The sequence below is a fragment of the Periplaneta americana genome, chromosome 10 (assembly GCF_040183065.1).
Source record: "Periplaneta americana isolate PAMFEO1 chromosome 10, P.americana_PAMFEO1_priV1, whole genome shotgun sequence".
Lineage (NCBI taxonomy): Eukaryota > Metazoa > Arthropoda > Insecta > Blattodea > Blattidae > Periplaneta > Periplaneta americana.
In genome coordinates this window covers 47871910-47896508 of record NC_091126.1, presented here as the reverse complement: position 1 = coordinate 47896508, position 24599 = coordinate 47871910, and the positions used below count along the sequence as shown (strand labels likewise).

The 24599-nt window shown below is 34.6% G+C and overlaps 1 protein-coding gene across 4 annotated transcripts in view; it reads right to left on the bottom strand.

The window, feature by feature from the left end:
* CaMKI (Calcium/calmodulin-dependent protein kinase I) overlaps positions 1-18121 on the bottom strand; it is a 940598-nt gene extending 922477 nt beyond the window's left edge. For all 4 annotated transcript variants that reach the window (XR_011334309.1, XM_069837369.1, XM_069837370.1 and 1 more), the window contains exon 1: positions 17722-18121. Coding sequence is in view for 3 of the 4 variants with exons in the window: in XM_069837369.1 (XP_069693470.1) it covers positions 17722-17825 (104 nt within the window). In the remaining variant the exon portion in view is untranslated. The remainder of the gene's footprint in view (positions 1-17721) is intronic.
* Between the last annotated feature and the right edge of the window lie 6478 nt (positions 18122-24599).

Sequence of the window (24599 nt, the reverse complement as noted above, 5' to 3'; positions counted from 1 at the left end):
GCCATGCCGGTGGCTAATTATGAATAGAATCACAAACGTAATAACCAGTAGACCTCGGAAAACAGACCTTTCCATCTTTAGTCTAATGCTATAAATGTTTAGCCGTTTGGTAAATGTAATGGAGACTCTAAAACACCACATTCAAAACACGTTCCGATTAGCTGCTAATGCACCATGTTAACATGGACTAAGAACAGTGTAGCGTGCTAGGTAAATTATTGCGAAAGTGTTGTCTGCAATTGTTACTTCACTGAAACTAAAGAGTTCCATGTTTTCTTACCTATTCCCCAGAAGTAACATGATGACCATTGGATCCAAGGTTGCGGTTTCAATTCCTGCCGACGAATGAATTTTAAGGAGATGAAAATGCAAGTAACAGTATTCGTGTATGTTGTGCGTAATGTCCAATGTCCTGCAACTCCTTGCATATTATTTGACACTATTTGGCACAGAATTCTTTGTCGCTTATCTTGAAATCAGACCTCATGAGCATTGCGCTACAATTTTAATTTTTTTGACATATCATAGTAAATAATTAATCAAGAAACGCGAAGACGAATAACGAGCTAAAGGTGCATATACATGGTTCAACTTTTCTTTCAACTTTAAAAATTAAAGCAATGCATGCGAGAGTGAACGAAACGCATTGAATTGTACTTGCTTTTTCACTAAAATGAGAGCGCATGCGGCACAGTGCGCAAAAACGCAAATGTAGCTGGACAAAATTAACAACTCCGAATTCTAACGGATTATTATGGAACTTTGTACAGACCTTATAGGTAGCACATATTATTGTGTGAAAAATTCCACCCTTAACACAATGTTATTCACCGCATCGGGTAGCTACGCTGTCTAAAGCGCGCTCCACTCGGGGATCGTGGGTTCGAATTATGCCTCGGGCATAAATGGATGTCCCTTGTTAATTTCCTGTGTGTCTCAGTGGAAGCCCCTACGCTCCGCCGACCCCAGGCTAGGGGAGGCCCACAAATCTGTCGATGTTTAATGTGTTCATCCACAGTATTATTCCCTCCCCTACAGGCACTGGTATGCAAGACCTACAGTATAAGTTATAACAGGAAAGGTTAAACGACCAATAAAAAATACAACTTTAACTCCCAAATGTAAACAAAAAAGTAAGGGACCAAAAGAAAGACGGAAAGAAGAGACGAAAGTTGAAGATGCGTTTGGTAAGTGTTTGGCAGATGACGTGACTTCGAATTTTTACTCGTTCAAAAGTAGCATCCAAATTACATAAAGTGATAGATTAACGGTAATAATAAATTATGCTACGTTGCATTTTTTCAAATTGGTAAAAATTGTTGTGAGTTTAAAAATATGATACCTGCAAGAACAACGCCTCCATCTACATCAGCAACAATAACAGTAGAGGCAGCAGCATTATCATCATATCGTAGTCATCATCAGTATTTTAGCATCAGCAGACACTACTACCACCAACAGCAGCAGCTTTGCTGTTTTGAAAGACTGACAGTGTGAAATATCTCACAGAGAGAAATGCTTTAAATAAATGTTGACTTTATGGGGGAAATCAAATTGCGTTATTTAAGTTGTATTTGAAGGACGTTTCGAAGGTCATTTGAAGGCCAATCTAATATTTTAAAGGAAAGCCATAAGTTTTTTTTTTAATTTTTTATTCTTGTTCTTCATACAAAAGTAAACAACGTTTGTAAGAACAATTTTTCAATTTGGTGCGTAGTGCCACAGACTTTTTAAAAGTAAAAAATAAATAAATAAATCAACAAATGAAAGAATTGCGTATATTTATGAACATCTAAATTATAATAAAATCAAGGAAATAACATTCAACTAGATTATTTAAAAAGATAGGTACGCAGAGTGTTATCCTAACTGAATACACTTTCAATTCTTTCTTTGAAGAAAATGTGATGTGTATGAAAAGTACAGGGACATCATTTTATTTTTACTTCAATTTTTATTGTACCTGAGTTTTTTAATGTACTTCACTCCCACCCCCTCTATTAGTAAACTTCCAACCGTTTTCAACACAGAACCAAGCGTATACAGTCAAAGTCGCCTTACGGTCATAGTAAACATAAACAGTATAGTACGTTCCAGAAATATGTTCGCATTTTCCAGTGACGAAAGAGTTTTCAATATTGAATCATATTCTCGCACAGATATTGTCTTCCGTTTGCCTATGTCGCATCCCGGTTTCCCCCCATCTGCTTCTGCTCGCCCTTCTGTAAAGACTACTGGCTGGGCTGTCTTAGCTCTTTTCTGAAAACATTAATTTCTGTTAGGAATTGGTCGTCTACGTAATATTATACAACTGTTTAAAATAGCTTAAATAAAAGGGCCTCGTTAATTAATTAATTAACTGTCACGTCATTTCCTTCAACAGTATCGTACGTAAGGTAATCTTTTATAGAGCAGATACAGAATTATTTCAACATGTGTTACTAGTACGAAGGACAAAACTGGTAATTGAAATTAGGTACAATAATCGATAGTGCGATAATATATAAAAAAAAGAACTGAATCCTGTATCGAAATGAACGGCCACCATTTTCAAAATTGTGTTTAAATATCCATATTATGATTATTTTTCAATTTAACTTTATTCTCTATATTGTACGCTAATGTGCTGTAGACCGTATAATGTATACTGCATAATGAATACGTCCGAATGGATAGGTCAGTTCGTAAGTAAAAACATTTATTATTAATACAGTACTGCATTTTGATTAAATAAAAACCTAATAAAATCATCAAACTCAAAATCGTGATATTTCCTAGTTTACGTAAAAGGGATGAATTACTTTTCTTCCCTCCTATACCTAGTAAAGTGATTTGTATGTATTTTACGCCAGTATCATCCAACTCCAGTCGTGGAAAGGGGTAGCAAACGGTGTTTCCAGTTCCAAAGGTATAGCCAGGTTAATATTAGAAATGTTATTAAAAATAAAATTATGTCCCTGTACAATCACAATAATTAATAATAACACCCCTCCCCCTTGAAAAAATTCTGCTTATGCCACTAGTTATGGACAACAGTTCAAGAACATGAAGTATGAACAATAATATACTTCGCAACAAGGTAAAGTATGTGAATTCTAACGAAACGCATGAAACATATTGAGAATCTGTGTGTGTATGACGTAGCATTATAAATATTTATTATGCTCTAAAATGACTGCCTTTTTTCTAAAAGGCCTCGGTAATATCCATACAATGTTTTGAGACGTGGTTCAAGTGCAGTAGGAGAGTTGTGAGTAAAGGGAATGGTGTCACCAGAGCTACTGGGATCCACAATCCTGGAGTGTGTATGACTGCTACGCAGACATCAAGGTCGGGTGAGCCAGCCAGTCATAGTAGTTGGCCTTCAAAGTTTTCGAGGTTCCCTCAGTCACTCCAGCCACTTGCCTCGATATATCTTTAATGTAGGTCACGGCCGATTCCTCCCAAAAAGTAAATTATGTGTACTTCATCTCGATTGTAAAGGAACTTTCAACCTTACTCCAAATGGTAGACGTAATAATACTCAGAATTAGTAGACGAGTTTTCAAACGTGTAAAAATACACAAAAAACAAAGTTATTTCTGAATAAGCAGCACATAGTTTAGAAGCAGGTAATATTCAGACTTTTTGTACGTGACCTCGGTGTCGATGGCTCTTATTTGCTCCTGAACCGAACAGATATAAAGTCAAGAACCGTTTTCATCTCGGGATGAAAACTTTTTATTGCACGACGACGGATTTTATTGCGTCGGATACGTTGATGTGACGAATGGGGTTCGATTCAGTTTATAGACTGAATATTCTGATGCGCCGTGTTCGTTCAAATTCAAATTTAGACATATCCGAGCTAGAATTCCTGCTTGATAACGCAAGCGGGATTCGAATTCACGTGCAATCGTTCATATCGTCCCATTATAGGAGTATGGGCCAACGTAACAATTTGTTGACTTTACAAGAGAGGAAGAACGATTAAAAAATCACCACTTTCTTAAATTTTCCTCATAAAATGTTGATATAACTCAGCATTTAAGCAGTTGCAACTGCTTAAAAATACGTAACAGAGTTTATTTGTAATTGTAAAATTACTGTTAAAACTGAGACCTTAACATTATCTTTGAAACACACATTTAAAATCTTAATTTTGCAGAGCTACTGAATACAAAAACACAAAACACTGAATGAAATTCAAACTTACTTTTAATTACTGCTCATTTTTAAACATTTGGCGGCGACTATTACACTTTTACTACGTCATACTACTTTTGACCAATGACACGGCACGAAAGGACGTCTTCCGACAAATCATGGCTGCTTATCGCACAATTTTATCGTTTCCCTAGCATTTGTTTTATCACTACCCTAGCATTTGTTTCTTTGTTTGCCAACATTTCAAGCTGCAAATTCTTTACGGTACTATAAAACATGCTTTGCGATCTAATTTGTTTCCCGCATAGATAGTCGACTGAAAATGGCGGCTCCGTTAAAACATTTTGGTGAAGGTAATTAGTGAAATAGAATTTAGTAAGTAAATTAGGGTGTTATTCATAGACATTTCGCTAGCCCGCGCTACGAGCGTGCTAAACTAGCCCGGCTATCGACTGGTTACTTGTACGGGATCCATATATCATATCATATATATCATATAGCTATATAATATCGCTAACCCTGGTTTATGAATATGAAAAAAGTTAGTTCGCTGATCATCCACCGGAAGCCCGCGCTAATTGAGAAGCTTTTGTCATCTAGTCTGTCAAAAAATCTGACGTTAGAATTTATAAAACAGTTATATTACCGGTTGTTCTGTATGGTTGTGAAACTTGAACTCTTACTTTGAGAGAGGAACAGAGATTAAGGGTGCTTGAGAATAAGGTTCTTAGGAAAATATTTGGGGCTAAGAGGGATGAAGTTACAGGAGAATGGAGAAAGTTACACAAAGCAGAACTTCACGCATTGTATTCTTCACCTGACGTAATTAGGAACATTAAATCCAGACGTTTGAGATGGGCAGGGCATGTAGCACGTATGGGCGAATCCAGAAATGGATATAGAATGTTAGTTGGGAAGCCGGAGGGAAAAAGACCTTTGGGGAGGCCGAGACGTAGATAGGAGGCTATTAAAATGGATTTGAGAGAGATGGAATATGATGATAGAGAGTTGATTAATCTTGCACAGGATAGGGACCTATGGCGTGCGTGAGGGCGGCAATGACCTTCGGGTTCCTTAAAAGCCATTTGTAAGTAAGTATTAATTGTACGTCTGAATATTCAGCGTGACTTCTTGTAATGACTTCTGTTGCTTCTAAATACTCTAATTGAACCGATGAGCAAAGGAGAAAGAAATTATTCCTCTTCCGATTCCTTATGAAATCATATGTTCCTGCTTGTAGAGACAGGGCTTGTAGAACGACATGATACCGCCACTGCTTGTTTTCAGTACGTGAATGGGACAGACAGATGTACAGAAAACTTTCCTTATCCGTTTGAATGTCTGTGATTACACAATGTGATCACGATACCAGGTCTGGTCACCGCTGCTCTACACGTTCACCATTTTTAAACTGTTACAATATACATTTTAAATGAACAATGTGAACAGGTGTGATTACACATTTTCTGTATCAATTTTGTGGTTTTCGTGCAATTTACTCGAGACACCGACACAAGTTCGTTATTGAATGTCAACTAATCTATTTCAAACTAGTAGCCTACCTTGTCGATATAATTTACTGAAACTGCCAATTACCTAGTTCCGCGTCGCTCCATTAAAATGAGCTGACAGATAGGGGAAAAAACATAAAATGCTTCACGTATACATGCTATATGGGCAACTACGCGTAAAAACATAGTCTACCTAGTTAAAATGTGTTGATTTCAGATCCATCCCATCGAATTTAGGAGAGAATGTAAGGCACAATAAACCAATTACAATTAATTACAGAGAAATACGTTAAACGGTTTGCTGTTAACCTCAGGAAGAACTTTAAATAACCATGACAACGAATATCTTGTATATTCTGTCCTCGCCATCACTTCATTTCACCCCTTTGATTTGATTACCTGGTTGGGCTTTTCCGAGGTTTTCCCCAACCAAAAGGCAAATGCCGGGTAATCTTTTGGCGAATCCTCGGACCTCACCTCATCTCCCTACATCTCGCCAAAATATTGTAAAAAATTGCACAAAATTGTAAAAATTTTAGAAAATCACTAAATTGTAAAACTGTAAAAATTGTAAAATATTGTAAAAATTGTAATTGTAATATTGTAAAATTTTGACTTGTTCATCTTAAAGCTTCATTGCTCATGTAAGATCAATGGAATAGAATGAATGAATGAATTAATTAATTAATTAATTAATTAATTAATTCACGTGTAACACAGTCTCCATCTACTCTATTTTAAGGCAATTGTGTTCATTAACACTAGAAGTTATTTGTGGCTTGCATCTATGCACGAAATGTAAATAATCCCATTTTGATTGATTTTAAGATGGAACTATAATAATGGCGTTCTGGTATCTAACGGACAATCTCATCCATGCAATTTCGATAGAATATAACGTTAGGAACAGAGGCTGCACGCAAACGAAGCATGCCAATACATCACAACCACGACATAATATTGATAAAACTTTTTGTTAAATATGATATAAAGTACATTAAGAAGTCGAAGAAATCTGTTTTCGGTACAATCACGTATGTGCAGAGCTAAAGTGAAAGGCATACATTTTGTCATCACGGCTGAGGTCTGTACGCAACTCCAAATCTAAAATTGATATTTTTATTAAATAAGATATTTAGCAAGTTTGCAAAAATGTGTCACAAAAATTGGGGCAAATAAACATAGTGAATTCCTATCGACACCTCAATAATTAATTACGGCATTCTTCTACCAAATACAGCCATTATTTTAATTTCAAACACCCTAATACTGCCTAAATTACTTCTTAGTTATCGAGAAAATTAGAGTCCTGTAAATATGATCTATTATTTCACCCTACGGAAAGTAATTATTCACCTATTGTAAATTTCTAATAGTTTTGCTAACATCGGCAAACCGCCAGCCGAACCGCTAGAACGTCGGCTTCTCACACGGGTAGCGCGGATTTGAATTCCTGTGGATCCAAGTGAATCTCCTGGTGAACAAAGCAATTTGACCACATTCTGCAGAAAGGAATCTACCCACAAACAAATTTAATGTCTCAATAATTAAATAATTCCAAGGATCCATATTTTGAACAAAGATACTTCGTACAGCGGAATCTCAATTGTAGGCACTGATTTTAGGCAGTTCGATTCTAGGAGAGAGCACTTCGATTCAGAGTTCAGCCACCTTACAGGGTCCGGAAGATTAATGTTCACTATTACAGGTTCTCATTGCGTATCGTAATTTTACCAAGAGAGAATCGAGGCAATTCGTAAATTAGATCGCAAGAATGTAACAAATAGGCATATTTCAAAAGAAATTAATTTATTGCCCTTGAATTTAAACATCTGATAAATAAATGGACGATTATTAAAACAAGGAAAAATTTTGAACTTCTGTGACATCTGTTATTACGAAAGAACTCTGCACTCTGAAAAAAAAAAAAAAAAAAAAAAAAACGAACGCTGCTCATTCGGTCCTCAAATTTTATTAATATTGTTGTATCCTCTTTTTTTATATGCATGTATTATTTTATTTATATTTCTATTGTTGTAATTATATCCTTTAGTCTGTTTTATATTATGTATTCTATATTAAGAATTTAGAAAAAGAAACTTAAAATACAATTACCGATTTTCTATTACAGGGCAAATAAAAATATTTATATCACAGTACATACTGATCCTTTTGAGAGAGCAAAGCAAGAGCATAATCTCTCCATTGTTTATAGTTGGTCTCTTTACTGTTTTCTATGTTCAAGAACTGAACTGGAAATAGTATCAAAATCACTGTTGCCAGTAATACTCCTCTTTCACTTCGTTGTGTACTCTCTGGTATGGACAGTTCTATAGCTAAACTTGCCACACTTTCACCTTTCTTTAGTCTCTATCACAGTGAACTTAGTTTTCATTGAGTAGGAATGTATTTTTCTTTTAAGCGTGGTTGCGCTCAATATAAAACAACAGACTACTACCAAGAGAAAACTGTACACGAATACCTCACCTTCGTTCACTCACTCCCCGCCCCCTACTGTCTTATAAAAAAAAGGATAAACGAGGCATTTTCCCTGCCTACAATTGAGGCTCCAGTGTATATTACGCTTTTGGGTAAATCAATAAATATGTACAGGGACATCATTTTATTTTTACTTCAATTTTTATTGTACCTGAGTTTTTGAATGTACTTCACTCCCACCTCCTCTACTAGTAAACTTCCAACCGTTCTCCACACAGAACCAAGGCCGGATATGTAGTCAAAGTCGCTTTACGGTCATAGTGAACAGCACTGAGTTAGTCAGTATAGTATGTTCCAGAAATATGTTCGCGTTTTCTAGTGACGAAAGAGCTTTCAATATTGGATCATATTTTCGCAAAGGTACTGTCGTCCTTTTGTCTACGTCGCATCTCGGTTCCCTCCACCCACTTCCGCTCGCCCCTCTATAAAGGCTAGTGGCTGGGCTGTCTTAGCTCTTTTCTGAAAACATTAATTTCTGTTAGGAATTGGACGTCTTCGTAATATTATACAACTGTTTAAAGTAACTTAAATAAAAGGACATCTTAAGTAATTAACAGTCACGTGATTTTCCCCCTTTCTACAAACCCACTTGGACAGACAGTAGATAGCATGTCTCATAATTTTATCTTTTCGGATCGGGAAGAAAGGAAGATTGAATTTACAGTACGCAAGGTACTCTTTTATAGAGTAGGTACGGAATTATTTCAACATGAGTTACTAGCACGAAGAACGAAACTGGTAATTGGAATTAGGTACAATAGTCTATAGTGCGATAATATGAACAAAAGAACTGAAGCCTGTATCGAAATGAACGACCACCATTTTCAAAAATGTGTTTAAATATCCATATTATAATTATTTTTCAATTTAACTTCAGTCTCTAAATTGTACGCTAATGTGCTGTAGACAGTATAATATACACTGCATAATGAATACGTCCGAATGGATAGCTCAGTTCTTTAGTAAAAATACTTATTGTTAATATTGTACTGTATATTGATTAACCAAAAAACTAATGAAAATTATCCAACTCACAATCACGATATTTCCCAGTTTACGTAAATGGATGAACTACTTTTCTTCCCTCCTATACCTAGTAAAGTGATTTGTTTGTATGTTATGCCAGTATAATCGAACTTCAGTCGTGGAAGGAGGTAGCAAACGTGTTTCCGGTTCTCAACCGTTAGTTAAAAGGTATAGCCAGGTTAATATTAGAAATGTTAGTAAAAATAAACTGATGTCCCTGTAGTTATATTTACTGCTTGTGAATTTATCACTCACGTTTAACTTCAAAATACATTTTTCTCAGATTTAATATCATGTGGGTTGGTTCCTTTCTGGAAAATGTGGTCCAATTCTTGGTGGTAAGTATTCGTGAGTAGCCTACTCAGGTTTCCTCTAACAGCATCCCATCACTGCTCCATTTGTCATAATCATCGCGTGCATTGTAGATAGTTTCCCATGGTGCACCGCAGCTGAAAGATCTACGTATAGTTACGGCAAGTCACTCCTAAAGGGGATGCTTAGGTGAATGATGTAAAGGCAAGCACCCTCCATTATAGTTCAATATTTAAACGCGATTTAAATTGTCAGCTGTTAAAACGAGAACAAGAAAGAAGATAATAGCCATATGGTTTCTTCTAGACTAATTTTTTGTTATACAGTGGCTTTCGCTGTCAAAGTCGCCCGTCGCACAACGGCCGGCGATAGCAACCTTTGATAACAGAGCTCCCAGCACTGCGGCAGACTTGATTCCCTTCCCCTTCGAAGGAGCGCGGGAGTCATTCAATCAGTCTCACAGCGGTTTTGTTTCAGCGTGGTCGTGCTTTGAAGTGCTTCGTATGAAATGTTATTCCTGTATTAGTGCTATAAGTGTTATTGTGCCTGGTATTAAATGTGATTTCTGTATTAGTGCTATAATTTACATAATGCCTCGACATACACATTACAACAAATAATTTTTTTGTATGATTCGTATGTGTTGTCACTAAATTTAAAGAAACGGGGTCTATTTTTGATAAGAAGCGAAGGATAAATAAAAGTGAGCTTACTGAGGAGAAACTAGACGAAGTGGGAGAAAGATTAGAACATACTCTACAGAAATCCCTTCGATGGCTTGCACAGGAAACTTAAATTTAGATTACCTCAGCATGGCGAGCTACCAAACCCTTAAAATTGAAACCATACAAGCTCACTGTTGTTCACGAATTGTTGCCACGTGATCATGAAAAAAGGTTTAAGTTTTGTTAATTGAATTTTGCAAAACGTTCATGATGGAGTAATTGACCCACGCTTAATTTTCTTTTCTGATGAAACATGGTTTCATTTACATGGGCATGTGTCCATTCAGAATGACAGGTACTGGAGCGCAGATAAACCCAATTTTATACACGAAACTTCCTTACATGATGAGAAGATCAGGGTTTGGTGCGCAGTAAATGCATATAAGGTTATAGGGCCTATATTTTTTTTTGAAACTACCATTAATGCACAGAGATACAGGGATGACCTACGCCATTCTTCGAACAGTTAACTGACACTGAACGTCGATCAGGGTTTTCCAACAAGACTCTGCCACGGCGCATACAGCTGACGAGATGTTAAATTTAATTCAGGATTTTTTTTTAATCTAGGACCATTAGTAAAGAATTATGGCCGCCACGATCCCCCGATGTTTGCCACTTTTATCTACTGGGGGCACTTAAAGTGTATGCAAAGAACCCCCACACATTAGAAGAATTGAAAGAAAGTATCAGGCGTGAAATTGACTATTTTGGAAGATTAATTAATTCGTGTAAATGCACATTTCCTTTAAAAAATGTGCCAGACATGTGTGGATGAAGGAGGACAACATTTCCAACATCTCATGTTATAAAGTAAGTGATTATTTTTCTTTGTAAAATTACTAAATTGTACATGGTCATTTTCTTTGTACATTGTATACTTGTACTGAATTGGCTGAGGGTAAAATCGGTTGCTATCGCCGGCCGCCGTGCAGGAAGGTTTTGCTTTCGATTTTCCGGGAACTGAACTATCATCGGTTGCTATCGCCGACCGCCGTGCAACGGACGACTCGACAGCGAAAGACACTGTATTATAATCACGTAAAATGTAAGTTCTCCGAAACACAAAGGTGTGGGAACATAGACTACTGCCCTTACCATTTTGTTGTGAGTTAAGTGGGAAACATTTTAAGCAAAAATGTTGAAACTATATTCCAGTAAATCGCCATTTTGTGTGTTTCTTTTTTTTTTATAAGCCAAATGGATAATTCCCGGCTGAATTCACTTGCATATGCTAAACTTGAACTAGTCTAGTAGTCCTCGAGACATTGCTGTAGACAAACGGCCAAGATGTTAAAACGAAACTAATAAATTGTGACAATCAGGAATGTTGAAAAACTGTATTTGTTAAATCTCAAAATGTATGTTGTCAACATTACAATACTGTGTGTAATTTATACAGCAAAAAAGTAAAATGATTAGGGATCCTATTTTATGGTAAATGAAATCTCAAATTTCGGTATAAACATTTGCTTAATTTCGGAGTTATTTCGCAGAAAAATACATAAATTCGGTATTATTTCATGTTTACAAAATACAACTTTTTTGTCGTACAAAATACATTACTGTATATTCCTGTAAATACTAGATGTCTTTAACATCAAGGAAATCTTAAAGCTATTTGTACATTTTAAAAATACTTAGTTTTCTATCGGCACTTACATGAAGTGTGTAGAAATTTGTGTAGCAGACTCGCATCCTTTGTGTGGATAATACATAAAACTATAAACTAATAGGCACCACAAAACGTCCACGTTATTTCTACTTCATATTCAAAAAATGAAGTCACTCTAAATCCGGTATCAATATTAGATTCAAAACTCTGTGTTGAAATAGGGTTGAAATTATTAAATTCGAAATTTTGCACATAAATATCAATATTTGTACACTTTGTAAATAAAATATTTCTCTTGAAAAACCATTTCGAATAAATTTGTGCTAAAAACAAAAACTTCGCGTAGGCGCAAAATTTCGCGAGTTAAAACTGACGATATTTTGAACTGTAAATATTTACCAAATAAAAGGTTTGCTTTTAACAGCTGAAGAACTGCACTTCGCGAATCCGTGGTTTGCAAAATCTAGGCATCTCTAAAAATAATTCAATGCTGCAATCTACGCCATTCTATAATGAAATGAACCGAAAAAGAACAGCCTTCGATGGAGAAATTTTATCTATTAGAAGAGCACTGAACCAGTTACATGTAAACATAGACGAATTCAAGAAGTGTGCTATATTAATTGATTCAAAATATGCAATTCAGGTCTTAGCCTGTTGTGATTTGTCCAAAAGTCCTGACATACACGCCAAAGAAATTGTGTAACTCCGGACTCATTCCGCATCTTAAAGCCTCAATGTTAATGTGATATCCGTGGAACACAATAAATGAAAAGTAATACCAGACTCTACAATCGAGATACAAAACAATGTCCTTGATCACTGCGGTGTAACTGAAAATGAACTAAAAGACATGCTATAATATACAAGCAAGAAAAGGCACTGAAAGACAGGAGTTCCCAGAGATACTGTAGATGTCAGTCCAGCAAAAGATAGAATTAAGAAATCATATAAAAGATATTCATTATGAAAGAACTCGCCCAATGTTTACAAGACAACAGTGGAAAGATTAGAAACACCATACCCAACAAAACAAGAAATGAAGTTTTTGCTACTTTCCGCTTCGTTGCAAGACAACCTTCTAGGAAAACAACTACACCACATTTTTTTATTAATTTTCTTAATCTCGTCTTTTGACGGCTCTTTTAAAGACTTGTATTTTCCCTTAATATAAAATGTTAAAAATATACAACGAGGCACAGAGTAACAAACAAATTTCTATAGAGCTTATCATAACTTTTCAACAAAAACATGCATAAAGGCTCAAAATAATATTGAGATGCTAAATATTATAACATAACATTTCAACTAAACATACAAACAGCCTGATAGTATCAATGACCAGTTTTAGAGTTTAAAAACATTACCTTTTACAAAAACATAGACATAGAGGCTCAACCACTTGAATCGCACAATACCATGCAATTTTGCTAATCTACGGGAACATAATTATGCATAGAAACATCTCAAAAATTTCCAGCATTCTCCAAAACAATCGAACGTACAAAATATTTGAAAGCACGACATTTATTAGAAAGTGTGTGACTTAGTTCACTGTTCGCTTACAATTAGAATAAATAAATACTCAAACGCGAATTAAAGAAGGAAAATTCTAACACTAAATAATTAAGGTACATAAGCTTTGACGTGTAAAACTCAAGGTAGTGGCTTAAAATTTCTCCTACAGCATAGATAAGTGTGACTAAGGGTGCTATGCATTGACATTTCGCTAGCCCGTGCTAAACTAGCCCCGGCTATCGACTGATTACTTGTACAGGATTCATATCATATCGCTAACACTGGTTTATGAATACGAAAAACGTTAGCTCGCTGATCATCCACCGGAAGCCCGCACTAAGAATATCTATGAATATGGCCCGACAACAACAAAATCCTGCTACGGGCATGAAGAATGAAATAGTTTTTTTATTAAAGTTCTTCGTTAATAAAAAATATTTAAGTAAAGACTGATTATAGGTCCTACAAAATTCATCTGTTATAATAACAATAACAAAAAATACTTACTCGTACTGATAGCAGTTTTGTCAACCACAAATTTTACAAACTTCGGAGATTGAATCGCTATCCTCCTGACAATCCTACGTCAGATGATTACCTGCGACTATTTCAGCTGGTTTCGTAAAGTTCATCAGGTTAGTTGAAACTGGTCAGGTACCAATGAAAATAACGACTGTGTACAGTAACGTCAAAGGTTTAAAAAAATTATGACTAATTACGCATTGCAGAGGTCGACGCGGACAACATAAAACGATGTAAATTAATTAATTGCTAAGTAGAAAGAGAAATAAGTATGTCATTTCATTAACTGCTCCCACATAGGTAACAAGGAAAATGACACACGTCTAACTTGCGGGAACTGAAAATAAACTCTCTAGGCTTATTTCAAGAACATATATCGCAGCTACTTACGATCACGACGAATCATTCGATCTGGTGCGAAGTTTCATATCGGTCGTATTAAGAACTAATGTAAATTAACAACTGATGTAAATATCCTAAAATTGCAATGGAATAACTCTGCTGTAAAATGGAAATTAAATTTTTACGACATCCGAAGTCTCGATTTTGTGTAGACTTTATACCTGCAACATGCAGGTGTGGTTAACTATTCCCATAGTCAGTATGTGTTCGGAAAATTATATTTCATGAAACTTGTTTGAATCTAAACCGGTTTTCGTTCCTCTGTCAGTACTCACGACTTCTAAATTTCTATCTCTGCATTACGATACCCTGCAAACAAAATAGTTTAGGCTACAATTAATTTACCGTTATTGCATAAAAATATACGGTACTTATTGGAATATTAATATTTCATCTGGAATTTAATAACATATAAACCTCCTAACCATAGGCTATAATATGTAGAGCATATAAGAGTTTGTTTTCTAACTCTTAATGAAATATTTTCGAAAGATACTGTATTTCTTAGGTATTTCTTACATTCATGATAAATATAATTATTCGCAAAGCGCAATTAGCGTGTGTTCTTTCCACTTTAAGTGTTATTTTAGTACAAAGAATATGGCTTTAAATATTATTTCTAACGATATGCTTAAATATAATTATATATGCTCTTTTTTCGTCGTTAAGCCAAAAACAAACAGAAGAAAGTTCTCATTTCTATAGTGAATTTTGCATTGAGAAATTAAATACAAATCAGTTCATAATGTCAGTATTGTAAGCTTTGTTTCTTGTACGCATGAAGTAAATTACGTAATTAGTAAATGTACACATACAAAATAGAATTTCTAGAGCAACTTTCAATGATATATGTATGTATAAATTCAGACTTCGAAACTGCCAACCCGGAGATTAAATTTTAAGGTATTCCAAATATTTCACTGAAATAAAATAGAATACAAATTGATTTGTTTCTTATATACTATTGTAATTCGTGTTGACTAAAATATTGCTAAAATTTTGTGACCGTAAAAAAGGCTGTGAAGCGGTGAATGAAAAATTCTCGCGGTACTCCAATTCTATATGCATACTTAAAATCAATACTGGTTACCCGAGATACAAAGCCATGTGTTTGTAATACGAGGCTGTTTTGTGAGTCTACACGCAAAGCATTCGCTTCTTGTCCGGTATTCCAAAATCCTTATGTTATAGGGTCCAAGCACAAAACTGTCTGTAAACTAAATTCAAGTACTTAAACAAGGCATTATGATTCGATATAAACAGCTGCGAGTTTGATTCCTAGAAAAGGAGTAGAAATTTATCTATGTAAGGTCTTGTGTTTGCCCTGTGTTATTTTAAGCGTGGCCTTGCACCATGTTATCCCCATCACTTTGAAGTCCCGCTATTCAAGAACGACCAACACTGCTTTGCTATCTAAATGAAGTTCAACGGCGAAAAGCCTCAATGAGTTCTAACGCTAAACAATAATGTCCGTTTTATGGCATTTAATTCAATAATAATAATAATAATAATAATAATAATAATAAACTTTAAGGATTAGGATTTTTGGTCATTCGTCCTCATACTTGAGAAGAAAATGACAAAATTCTAAAGAAATAGAAACTTTTTGGTTATGGTAAGCACAGCTTAAGGCCACTTTCAATAAAACGCAGGGCGAAATGAGATAAATAATATACACCAATTCCCAATGTACGATAAATGTCCACTTTCCTGAGAACAGTTTTTTTTTTAAATCAGCTTAATACTCCAAACGGAATCTTATACGTTACATTACGGTGTAAAGGTCAAACATCCCGCTAAAACGCACGTATAACAATGTCTATATTCGTACACAACAAATAAACCTACAATTACAGTTTCCTATACACTAACAAACTCTAATCTAAATTAATATGACCTAACACAATGCTGGAAAATTAGTGTGATTACAACAAAAATACTGTGCCATATGACGATAAACGCATGAGAAACTAACGTTGCCATAATTATTCCATATGCAGCAACAGTTCTTTTGACAATAAGAGCCTGGAACTTACTGGAAAAGTAAGTCACCAGCTTTAGCCCCGACTTCTTAAGCCCTACCCCCAGAAATTGAACCCTGACTCACATGATTTATAACCTAGTAATGCTAGCGCACGAGTCGTGGCAATTTGTAAACGAACAAATTTAGTTAACAGGGCAGCGTTACAAAAACCACGAATACTATGAATTTAATCGTATTACGTAACAATACGATGTTATTCCTAATCCCTTCCTTTATTTCTCTTTTATGTTGTCTCTCTTTTAACATTTTAACGAACAGAAAAGACAATTCCATTAATAAACGCTAAAGAGAATATTTCTCGGTTTCAAAGGGACGACGTATTACGTAGAATTCAATGACTGACACAGCAGGTAATCCTCAGACTTGTAAACAAAAGGGCACAGTGACGAGGCATGCTACAGTTCCCTTTACCCTGGCAACATAAAAAATTGTTAGCTTCAACTGCTACAAACATTTGAGAACTTGCGTATTTGCTGCGTACATTGATCACTAGCTTATGACATCTATAAAGGCACTGTATTCACATCTAGGTTAAAGAACAGCGATAATGACATTTGATAAGATATTGGGTATACCATTCTCCCATCGTAGTAGTCAAAGTACATCATTCCGCCACAAGCACCAAAATACAACAGCGTCCGTGTACAGAAGCAATGAAATAGTTTTTTCTCAAACGACTGTATGCTTTAAAAGCGGGCTACTACATTGTAAGGACATAACGTCGAAACTTAAAAGTACCGGTAAAAGACTAACTTAATATATTCGTTTATACATATCAATTGAAGGAAGCATAATTCAATATTATTTATGCCTGACTTCTAAATTTATATTCTTGAAATTACAAGTAGAAGCAAGTACGATATTAGAGCCACTACAAAACAGAATAAATGTCTCGTAAAATATTAACAATTATACGTATTTACGTAACGTTCGAATATATCAAAATGACAACAATGTGCGCTCAATATAGGCAACTCAGGGTAGCCTTCAACTCGTGTACCGCAGGCACCAGATTAAAAAAAGTGTGCCACCTGCTAACGAAACGAATATCACAGTTCTTTTAAGCGACTTGACTAATACCTGAATACATGTTTACGCTTAAGCCAACCTGAGAAATACAATTCATAAATTCGAGTACCGTATATAAATTTAATTACGAATTATTAATACTTTACTCATGTGCACAAAACAATGATCTGTTTATATATCCAACCCAAATTTACAGTCCTTCTTTCAAATAAAACATACAATATTTAAATATGTAATCAATAAAGATAAGCAATCTCTTAAGAATATATATATATATATATATATATATATATATATATATATATATATATATACTTTGATAGCAGGATAGAAGGCAAACTCTTGACATAACTACAAACTTATTTTACTTACGTTCCAAGTAGCTCCTTCAAGTTGTATTTATCTTCCACTGAGGGTTGTTTATCTGAATCTTTTTTAGATTTTTTCGCGGAATCCTTTTTACCAAAGAGAGGCATCTTTTTCTTAATATTTTTACATTCACGTTAAAAATTGACAGAACTTGGTTGGACTGACACCCTTTCAAGTCCGTTTCGAGGCTGTCAAATTATCGGATTATTTAAAACTCTGTAAATCCAAGCGCGGAAATGATTAAATGCGCCTACCGTACAAGAAACAACGAATAATGGATAATACACATTGTTTTAGGCCGCTCATACAAATACGAAAGTGCTCTGTGCTCGTCCCGTCACCCGCGAACTTGTTCACTAACAGAAGAACTCTTGGAACCACGCACGCTACCTCGTCCCAGCGAGTGTCTGATTGGTCGGAATACATGTGTGCGCACCATCTCTTGGCGCAGAGTTTTAACAATTATACGATCAGGCTGCCATCTTTGGGTAACAGATTTAAAGTTCAATTCACAGAGCGCGGGTCAGTGTAGCGAACGAATTGGTAGAAATAAAATGAAATTACTGTTGGAACCAGTGACTCAAGTGCAAACGATACATATTGTACATTATAGCTCCCGTATGTTACCCTAATTTTTAATAATCTTCCAGCTTCCGTATTTTTCTTCTCTTCGAGCACTTTTTTACTTTTTCTCCCTTATTTTTGCATAATATAAAATATCTTTATTCTGAACATTTGATTTTGCCGTGAATGGTGATTTATGTGATGCATTTTTTTGTTCAAGAAATGCATTAAATTGTACAGACTTTGTAGACGTGCCAGAAATGCGTTTTAGTTTCTCATCCGTTTAAAATCAGACAAAGTTACTTTTATAAATTAGGGACAAACTGACGAGTTTTCTTCTACGCATACAAAGTAATAGTGCTCATGTAAAAAGGATGTTTCATGTAATGAGCAATAATAAACAGATGTCCGAAACAGGAGCACGACATATGTAAGCAAGTTATAACTGCAAACTGCAGTCGACTTTAACTATTACGCCAGACGAAATCTGTCTCAAAGTACTCTTAATTTAAGCCTAGCTGCTGAAATCTAGAATAAAATTATTTTTTAGTAACTTAACAGAATAATCTGTCAAATTTCTATGTGAAATTTTGTAGATTTCTTACTCTCCCTATTTTCTTCAAAGTTGGCGACCCTAATTATATCATAATTAAATTGAATAATCCTTTCGAATTTTGTAATTCAATTTCTACATTTCAATAAAATTGTTTGGAACTTTATTGTATAATTTTGACTTACAGTGGCTCAGTTGGTTAAGGCGCTTGCCTGCCGGTCTGAAGTTGCGCTCGGACGCGGGTTCGATCCTCGCTTGGGCTGATTACTTGGTTGGATTTTTTTCGAGGTTTTCCCCAATCGAAAGGTGAATGCCACGTAATATATGGCGAATCCTCGACCTCATCTCGCCAAATATCATCTCGCTACCAACAATTTCATCGACGCTAAATAACCTCGTAGTTGATGCAGCGTCGTTAAATAACCAACTAAAAAAACAACCCTCTTCTTTATCAATTCCTGAAATACATGTTAGTAGTTTTAACGTCAACAAAATAAAATTTAGTGTACGTACAATTATTTACTCATAACTGAGATCGCACTTGCTACATTAAAGCTATAAGAAATACATAGAACTTATCAGCAAGCTTCTCAGTGGTAGACGGAAAGTGTATACTCTACCGATAAAATACTTTGAAATCTCTTATCATATTATGCAGTTTAGAAGAATAATTAAAGAATAAATTAATATATATATTCAATATCCTAAAATACGTATCGATTTGCTACAGATATATATCTTAAGGAATTAACAAGTGCAAGAGAAAGTGGAAAATAATAGACTGTCACTGCCATCGTGATCTAATACAGGCCGTAAGGCAGACCATGTAACTCGCTCAACCTGATCACGAAGGGCGGCGTTTCAACCATATAAATTAGTTGGAATGCATAAAGAGTAACATATATTTCTCTAAAATGTAGTGTAATTGCATTAATAAAATTTAAAACAATGATTATGAGACACTTCAGGCATAAATCACTTGCGAGTTAAGATGAAATATTATTTTTTGTGTGAAAATTACTTTGTTCGTATGTGTAATACTTTCCTTTATTTTGATTAAATATTGCGAAATTCTTGTACATTCGTTTATGCACGATTCAATAATTTTCAGTTGCACCGCACGGATATTTAGATATGTTTAAATTATAGGTTATGTTTACTGTCCCAGTTGCCCCTTTCTGTCTAATTTTAGTGGTCTCCAATGCCCTGCCATTCATATAGAAATATTATAGGTATGTTTACTATTTCTTATATTCTTAAATTCGCAATTATACATTATAATTAAGCATAATGTCATGTATGATACTCCGCACATTCAATTTGTCTGTATTTTAACACTACAATTGAGTATTGAATTATTGTATTTATCTACTACCTAAGAGACGAAGTAACAATCGTACGTACACTAATTTCATAGGAGTGGTATGGTAAATGTTCTGTCTTTATTAAGGAAGGTAGATGTGCTATATTAAATCACAATATAAATTCTTTTTATTAAACCTCAAAATAGCTTCCATTCTAAACTTAAAATGTTGATGCGAAAAGATTATGTTAACATGTAAAATTCTTTTCACATTAAAATAACACAGTTCTGTAATTATTTCTGCAACATAGGCTATTATGCAACAAGGAGTAAAGGGAACCTATGGACACATTACACTAAATAAAACTTAGCTATGATACGCAATAAAGTTATAATATAATAATTCACTGAGCTCCATACACTGAAATAGAAAACCGGAACATAAATTACGGCCTGGTCTAGATCGAAAAGGCATTGACTGTGCAGTATTTCGCATTGTTGTGAAAAGTTGTGTAAACTGTGAAATGTTCGTTATCGGGTGTAATAACTGTAAATGGCTAAAATACAATAATTTGAATAATAATATGGGACAAGGAGACGTTTGTAGCACTATAAATTCTAAGAAAAAGAGGTCACAGTTATCCTTCTTCCGAAAGATCCAGGAAGGTGAGTTTATAAAATATAATATATACTTTATGAAAACAATATATATACCCTTTTGTATTTCGTATTTTAATAGTGGAAGGAAGGTGTTAATTTTTCAAAAGAATACGATATCAAAAGTACAATACATTTTATCGTCTGCTAGGGAAAGAGTCTGGGATGAGGCGATAGTAGCGATCCTGGTAGCTAGCAACTACCTATGGATGCATATTTCAACTGTCTATGTTTGCATATTTAGTAAGTATTGAGCTTCGCAACTGTATATACTAAACTGTGATAATTACCATGCTGATCAGGTGGGTCCGCTCCACGAATCTCGAAAACTCGGGGGTGTCTCTGTCCGGGTGTCGGCACATGATTAAACACTTTCGAAGCTATTAGTTCGCATCATACATCTTTGGGTGAAATGTCAGAAAAATACTAACGCCCTCTCATGACGGGTCAGGGAAAATTCCAAAAGCGTACTGATCACATAAGATTCGATTGTTTTCTAAAGCGAATCGTTAATCGCTTCATGGTACATAGCCTACTTTCTAAACCTTCAAGCGTCCGTTTTTGAACTAACACTAACATAACTTATACACTTTTAATCATGAACCAATTTAATATGATGCTGCTTCAGAGCAATATTCCTGGGTTCGAATCTCTCTTATGTGATGGATATTACCTTCAATGCAACGTCATATCGGGAGCTCAGAATGACAAGTGTCTATTTGACATTTTTAATAAAATCGAGATTTTTACTGCAGTGAGTGGTAGGCCTGCTACTTTTAGCACTATCTACCATATAAATTTTATGTTGATATTACATTTTTTTTTGTCGTAGGTACAAACAATTTGACAAACTTGTAATTGCCCTCTTGAGTGTTTCATGAGAGCAACAAGGGTCTATTTGAACGTTTCTTTTAGAATTGTGTAAACCAACATAATCAACATTTACGAATTTTAATATGTCACAATAATGTCTAAAATCAGTTATTTAATACCATTATTCGTTTTTGTTTATTATAAAACAAGATTGTTCAATGAATACATAATATTTGTAGTATTTTAAATCCAGTTTAATAAAAATTTTAAGAACAATAAGTTTAGTACTATTGGTAGCATTGCTACACTTAGTCCGCTTTCTTAATGTGTCTTTGTTGACGATTGGTGTTTATTTGCAATCATATTTAACAATTTTTCATTGTATAGTATTGCGAGAGATAAGGAAATGGTAGAAATGGTGTTATCGAATCCTTTTAAAAAGAAACTGGATTCAGACACAAATTCTGACGACGATTATATACCAGAAGCCCGGCGATTAATAAAGTAGTAATTAATGAAGAAACATTTTTTCTTCCTCATCAGTTTCAACATTAGGTATTATTTCTTCACCCACTCTTTCTAGCACAGTCTCCTTTCTTATTATATCTGTCCATTTTCAATTTCACACGCTCCACTATTTTTAATATCCACAATTCAAATGCTTCTAGTCGCTTCAATTCACTTCGTCGTAATGTCCATTTTCTGCCCCATACAATACCACACTCCACACAAAGCACTTCACTAGTCTCTTCCTTAGTTCTTTTTCTAGAGATAGGCAGCATATGCTTCTTTTTCTATTAAAAGCTTCCTTTGCCATTGCTATCCTCCTTGTGAATTCCTGACTGCAGCTCATGTTACTGCTTATACAGGGACATCATTTTATTTTTACTTCAATTTTTATTGTACCTGAGTTTTTGAATGTACTTCCCTCCCATCTCTTTTACTAGTAACTTCCACCAGTATTCCACACAGAACCAAGGCCGCATATGGAATCAAAGTCGTCTTACTGTCGCAGTATACAGTAATGTGTGAGTATAATACGTTCCAGAAATATGGTCGTATTTTCCAGTGAATGGAGTGCATTCATTGTTGAATCATATTTTCGCACAGGTACTGTGTCCGTTTGGTTACATCGCTTCCCGGTTTTCCCCACACATTTCTGCTGGTCCCTCTGTTAAGGCTAGGCTGGGCTGTCAGCTCTTTTCTGAAAAGATTTGCTGCCAGGAATTGGACGTCTACGTAATATTATAAAACTATTTAAAATAATTTAAATAAAAGGGCCTCGTTAAGTAACTGTCATTATTCTTATTTTCATTTTTATTTATATTCTTCCAATGATTAACATTACAATTTAATTTACTTATTTCAAATTTATTATTATTATTATTATTATTATTATTGTTATTATTTCTATTTCTTCATTATTGTTATTTTCATTTTTATTTATATGCTTCCAATGATTAGGCTTAACATTACAATTTAATTTACTTATTTCAAAATTATTATTATTATTATTATTATTATTATTATTATTATTGTTGTTGTAAATTAATTGTATTCACAATTTAATTCTGTTTATTCTGTATTATTATTGTATCATTTGCGCTGGGCCATTATTGGCTCATGACTGTTGACCAGCACATTAATATTATAATAAATAAATAAATAAATAAATAAATAAATAAATAAATAAATAAATAAATATTGGTTAGTATTCTCTGCTTCTAATTATTGCATTTCTGATCTAATCAATTTTTATGAACTGTAGAAATATTTCTTTTTTCAATGTATTTTATGTTAAATACTGTGCTCATCATCATCATCATCATCATCATCATCATTATTATTATTATTATTATTATTATTATTATTACTATTAGTAGTAGTAATATAATTAGGAATATTAAATCCAGACGTTTGAGGTGGGCAAGGCATGTGGCACGCATGGGCGAATGCAGAAATGCTTATAAAGTGTTAGCTGGGAGGTCGGAGGGAAAAAGACCTTTGGGGAGGCCGAGACGTAGATGGGAGGATAATATTAAATGGATTTGATGGAGGTGGGATATGATGATAGAGACTGGATTAATCTTGCACAGGATAGGGACCAATGGCGGGCTTATGTGAAGGCGGCAATGAATCTCCGGGTTCCTTAAAAGCCATTTGTAAATAAGTAGTAGTAGTAATATTAGTAGCAGCAGTAGTAGCAACAGCAGTAGTAGAAGCAGTAGCAGTTGTTTAATTATTATTATTATTATTATTATTATTATTATTATTATTATTGTTTATTGTTGCTGTTGTCTGCTTATAACTATTCATTTGTGATTAAAATAATTTTATGAAATGTAGAAACATATTACACAGGAATTAATAAATATTACAATATTTTAAAATTGTAATACAGAATTGTGCTTTTAATTTTGTAGCATTTTTATAAATAAAACTAAAATATATTTTAAATGTTTAAAGCCACTCAACATGTGACGATACATTTATCACCTACCTCAGGGTATAGAGATAGTTTTAACTCGTCAACTTTTCTCTTGTGATCTTCGCCAACAAAATCATGATACACAGCTTTATGTATGGTGTCGTAGTGGCGCATTGTATTATGTTTTCGTGTTCCTCTTATAATTTTCTGCGAATATTCTCCAGCTGCTAAAAAAATAACAGCTTTCCCATAACATATGAAAAGAACATGGTTGGTGATCACGTTTCTTTCATTTCCCTACGTCCATTATGCACTACAGGTAATCACGAGTCAAGAGACAAGAGAATATTGAACAATTCTGAACAGTTAACTAGACCACCCTACTCCTCCTCTTCCACCGGAACGATACCACCCCTACTCTGCGCTCGCGAGTTATTTCTTCGACTCCCCTCCTTCAGCTGAGTGTTCGCCTTCAGTGAGCACCGTTTGGACAGGGTTGATATATCCATTCACTAATTTTCGTATATCGCATCATCAACAATTCTTCACACACGAGCGGTAAA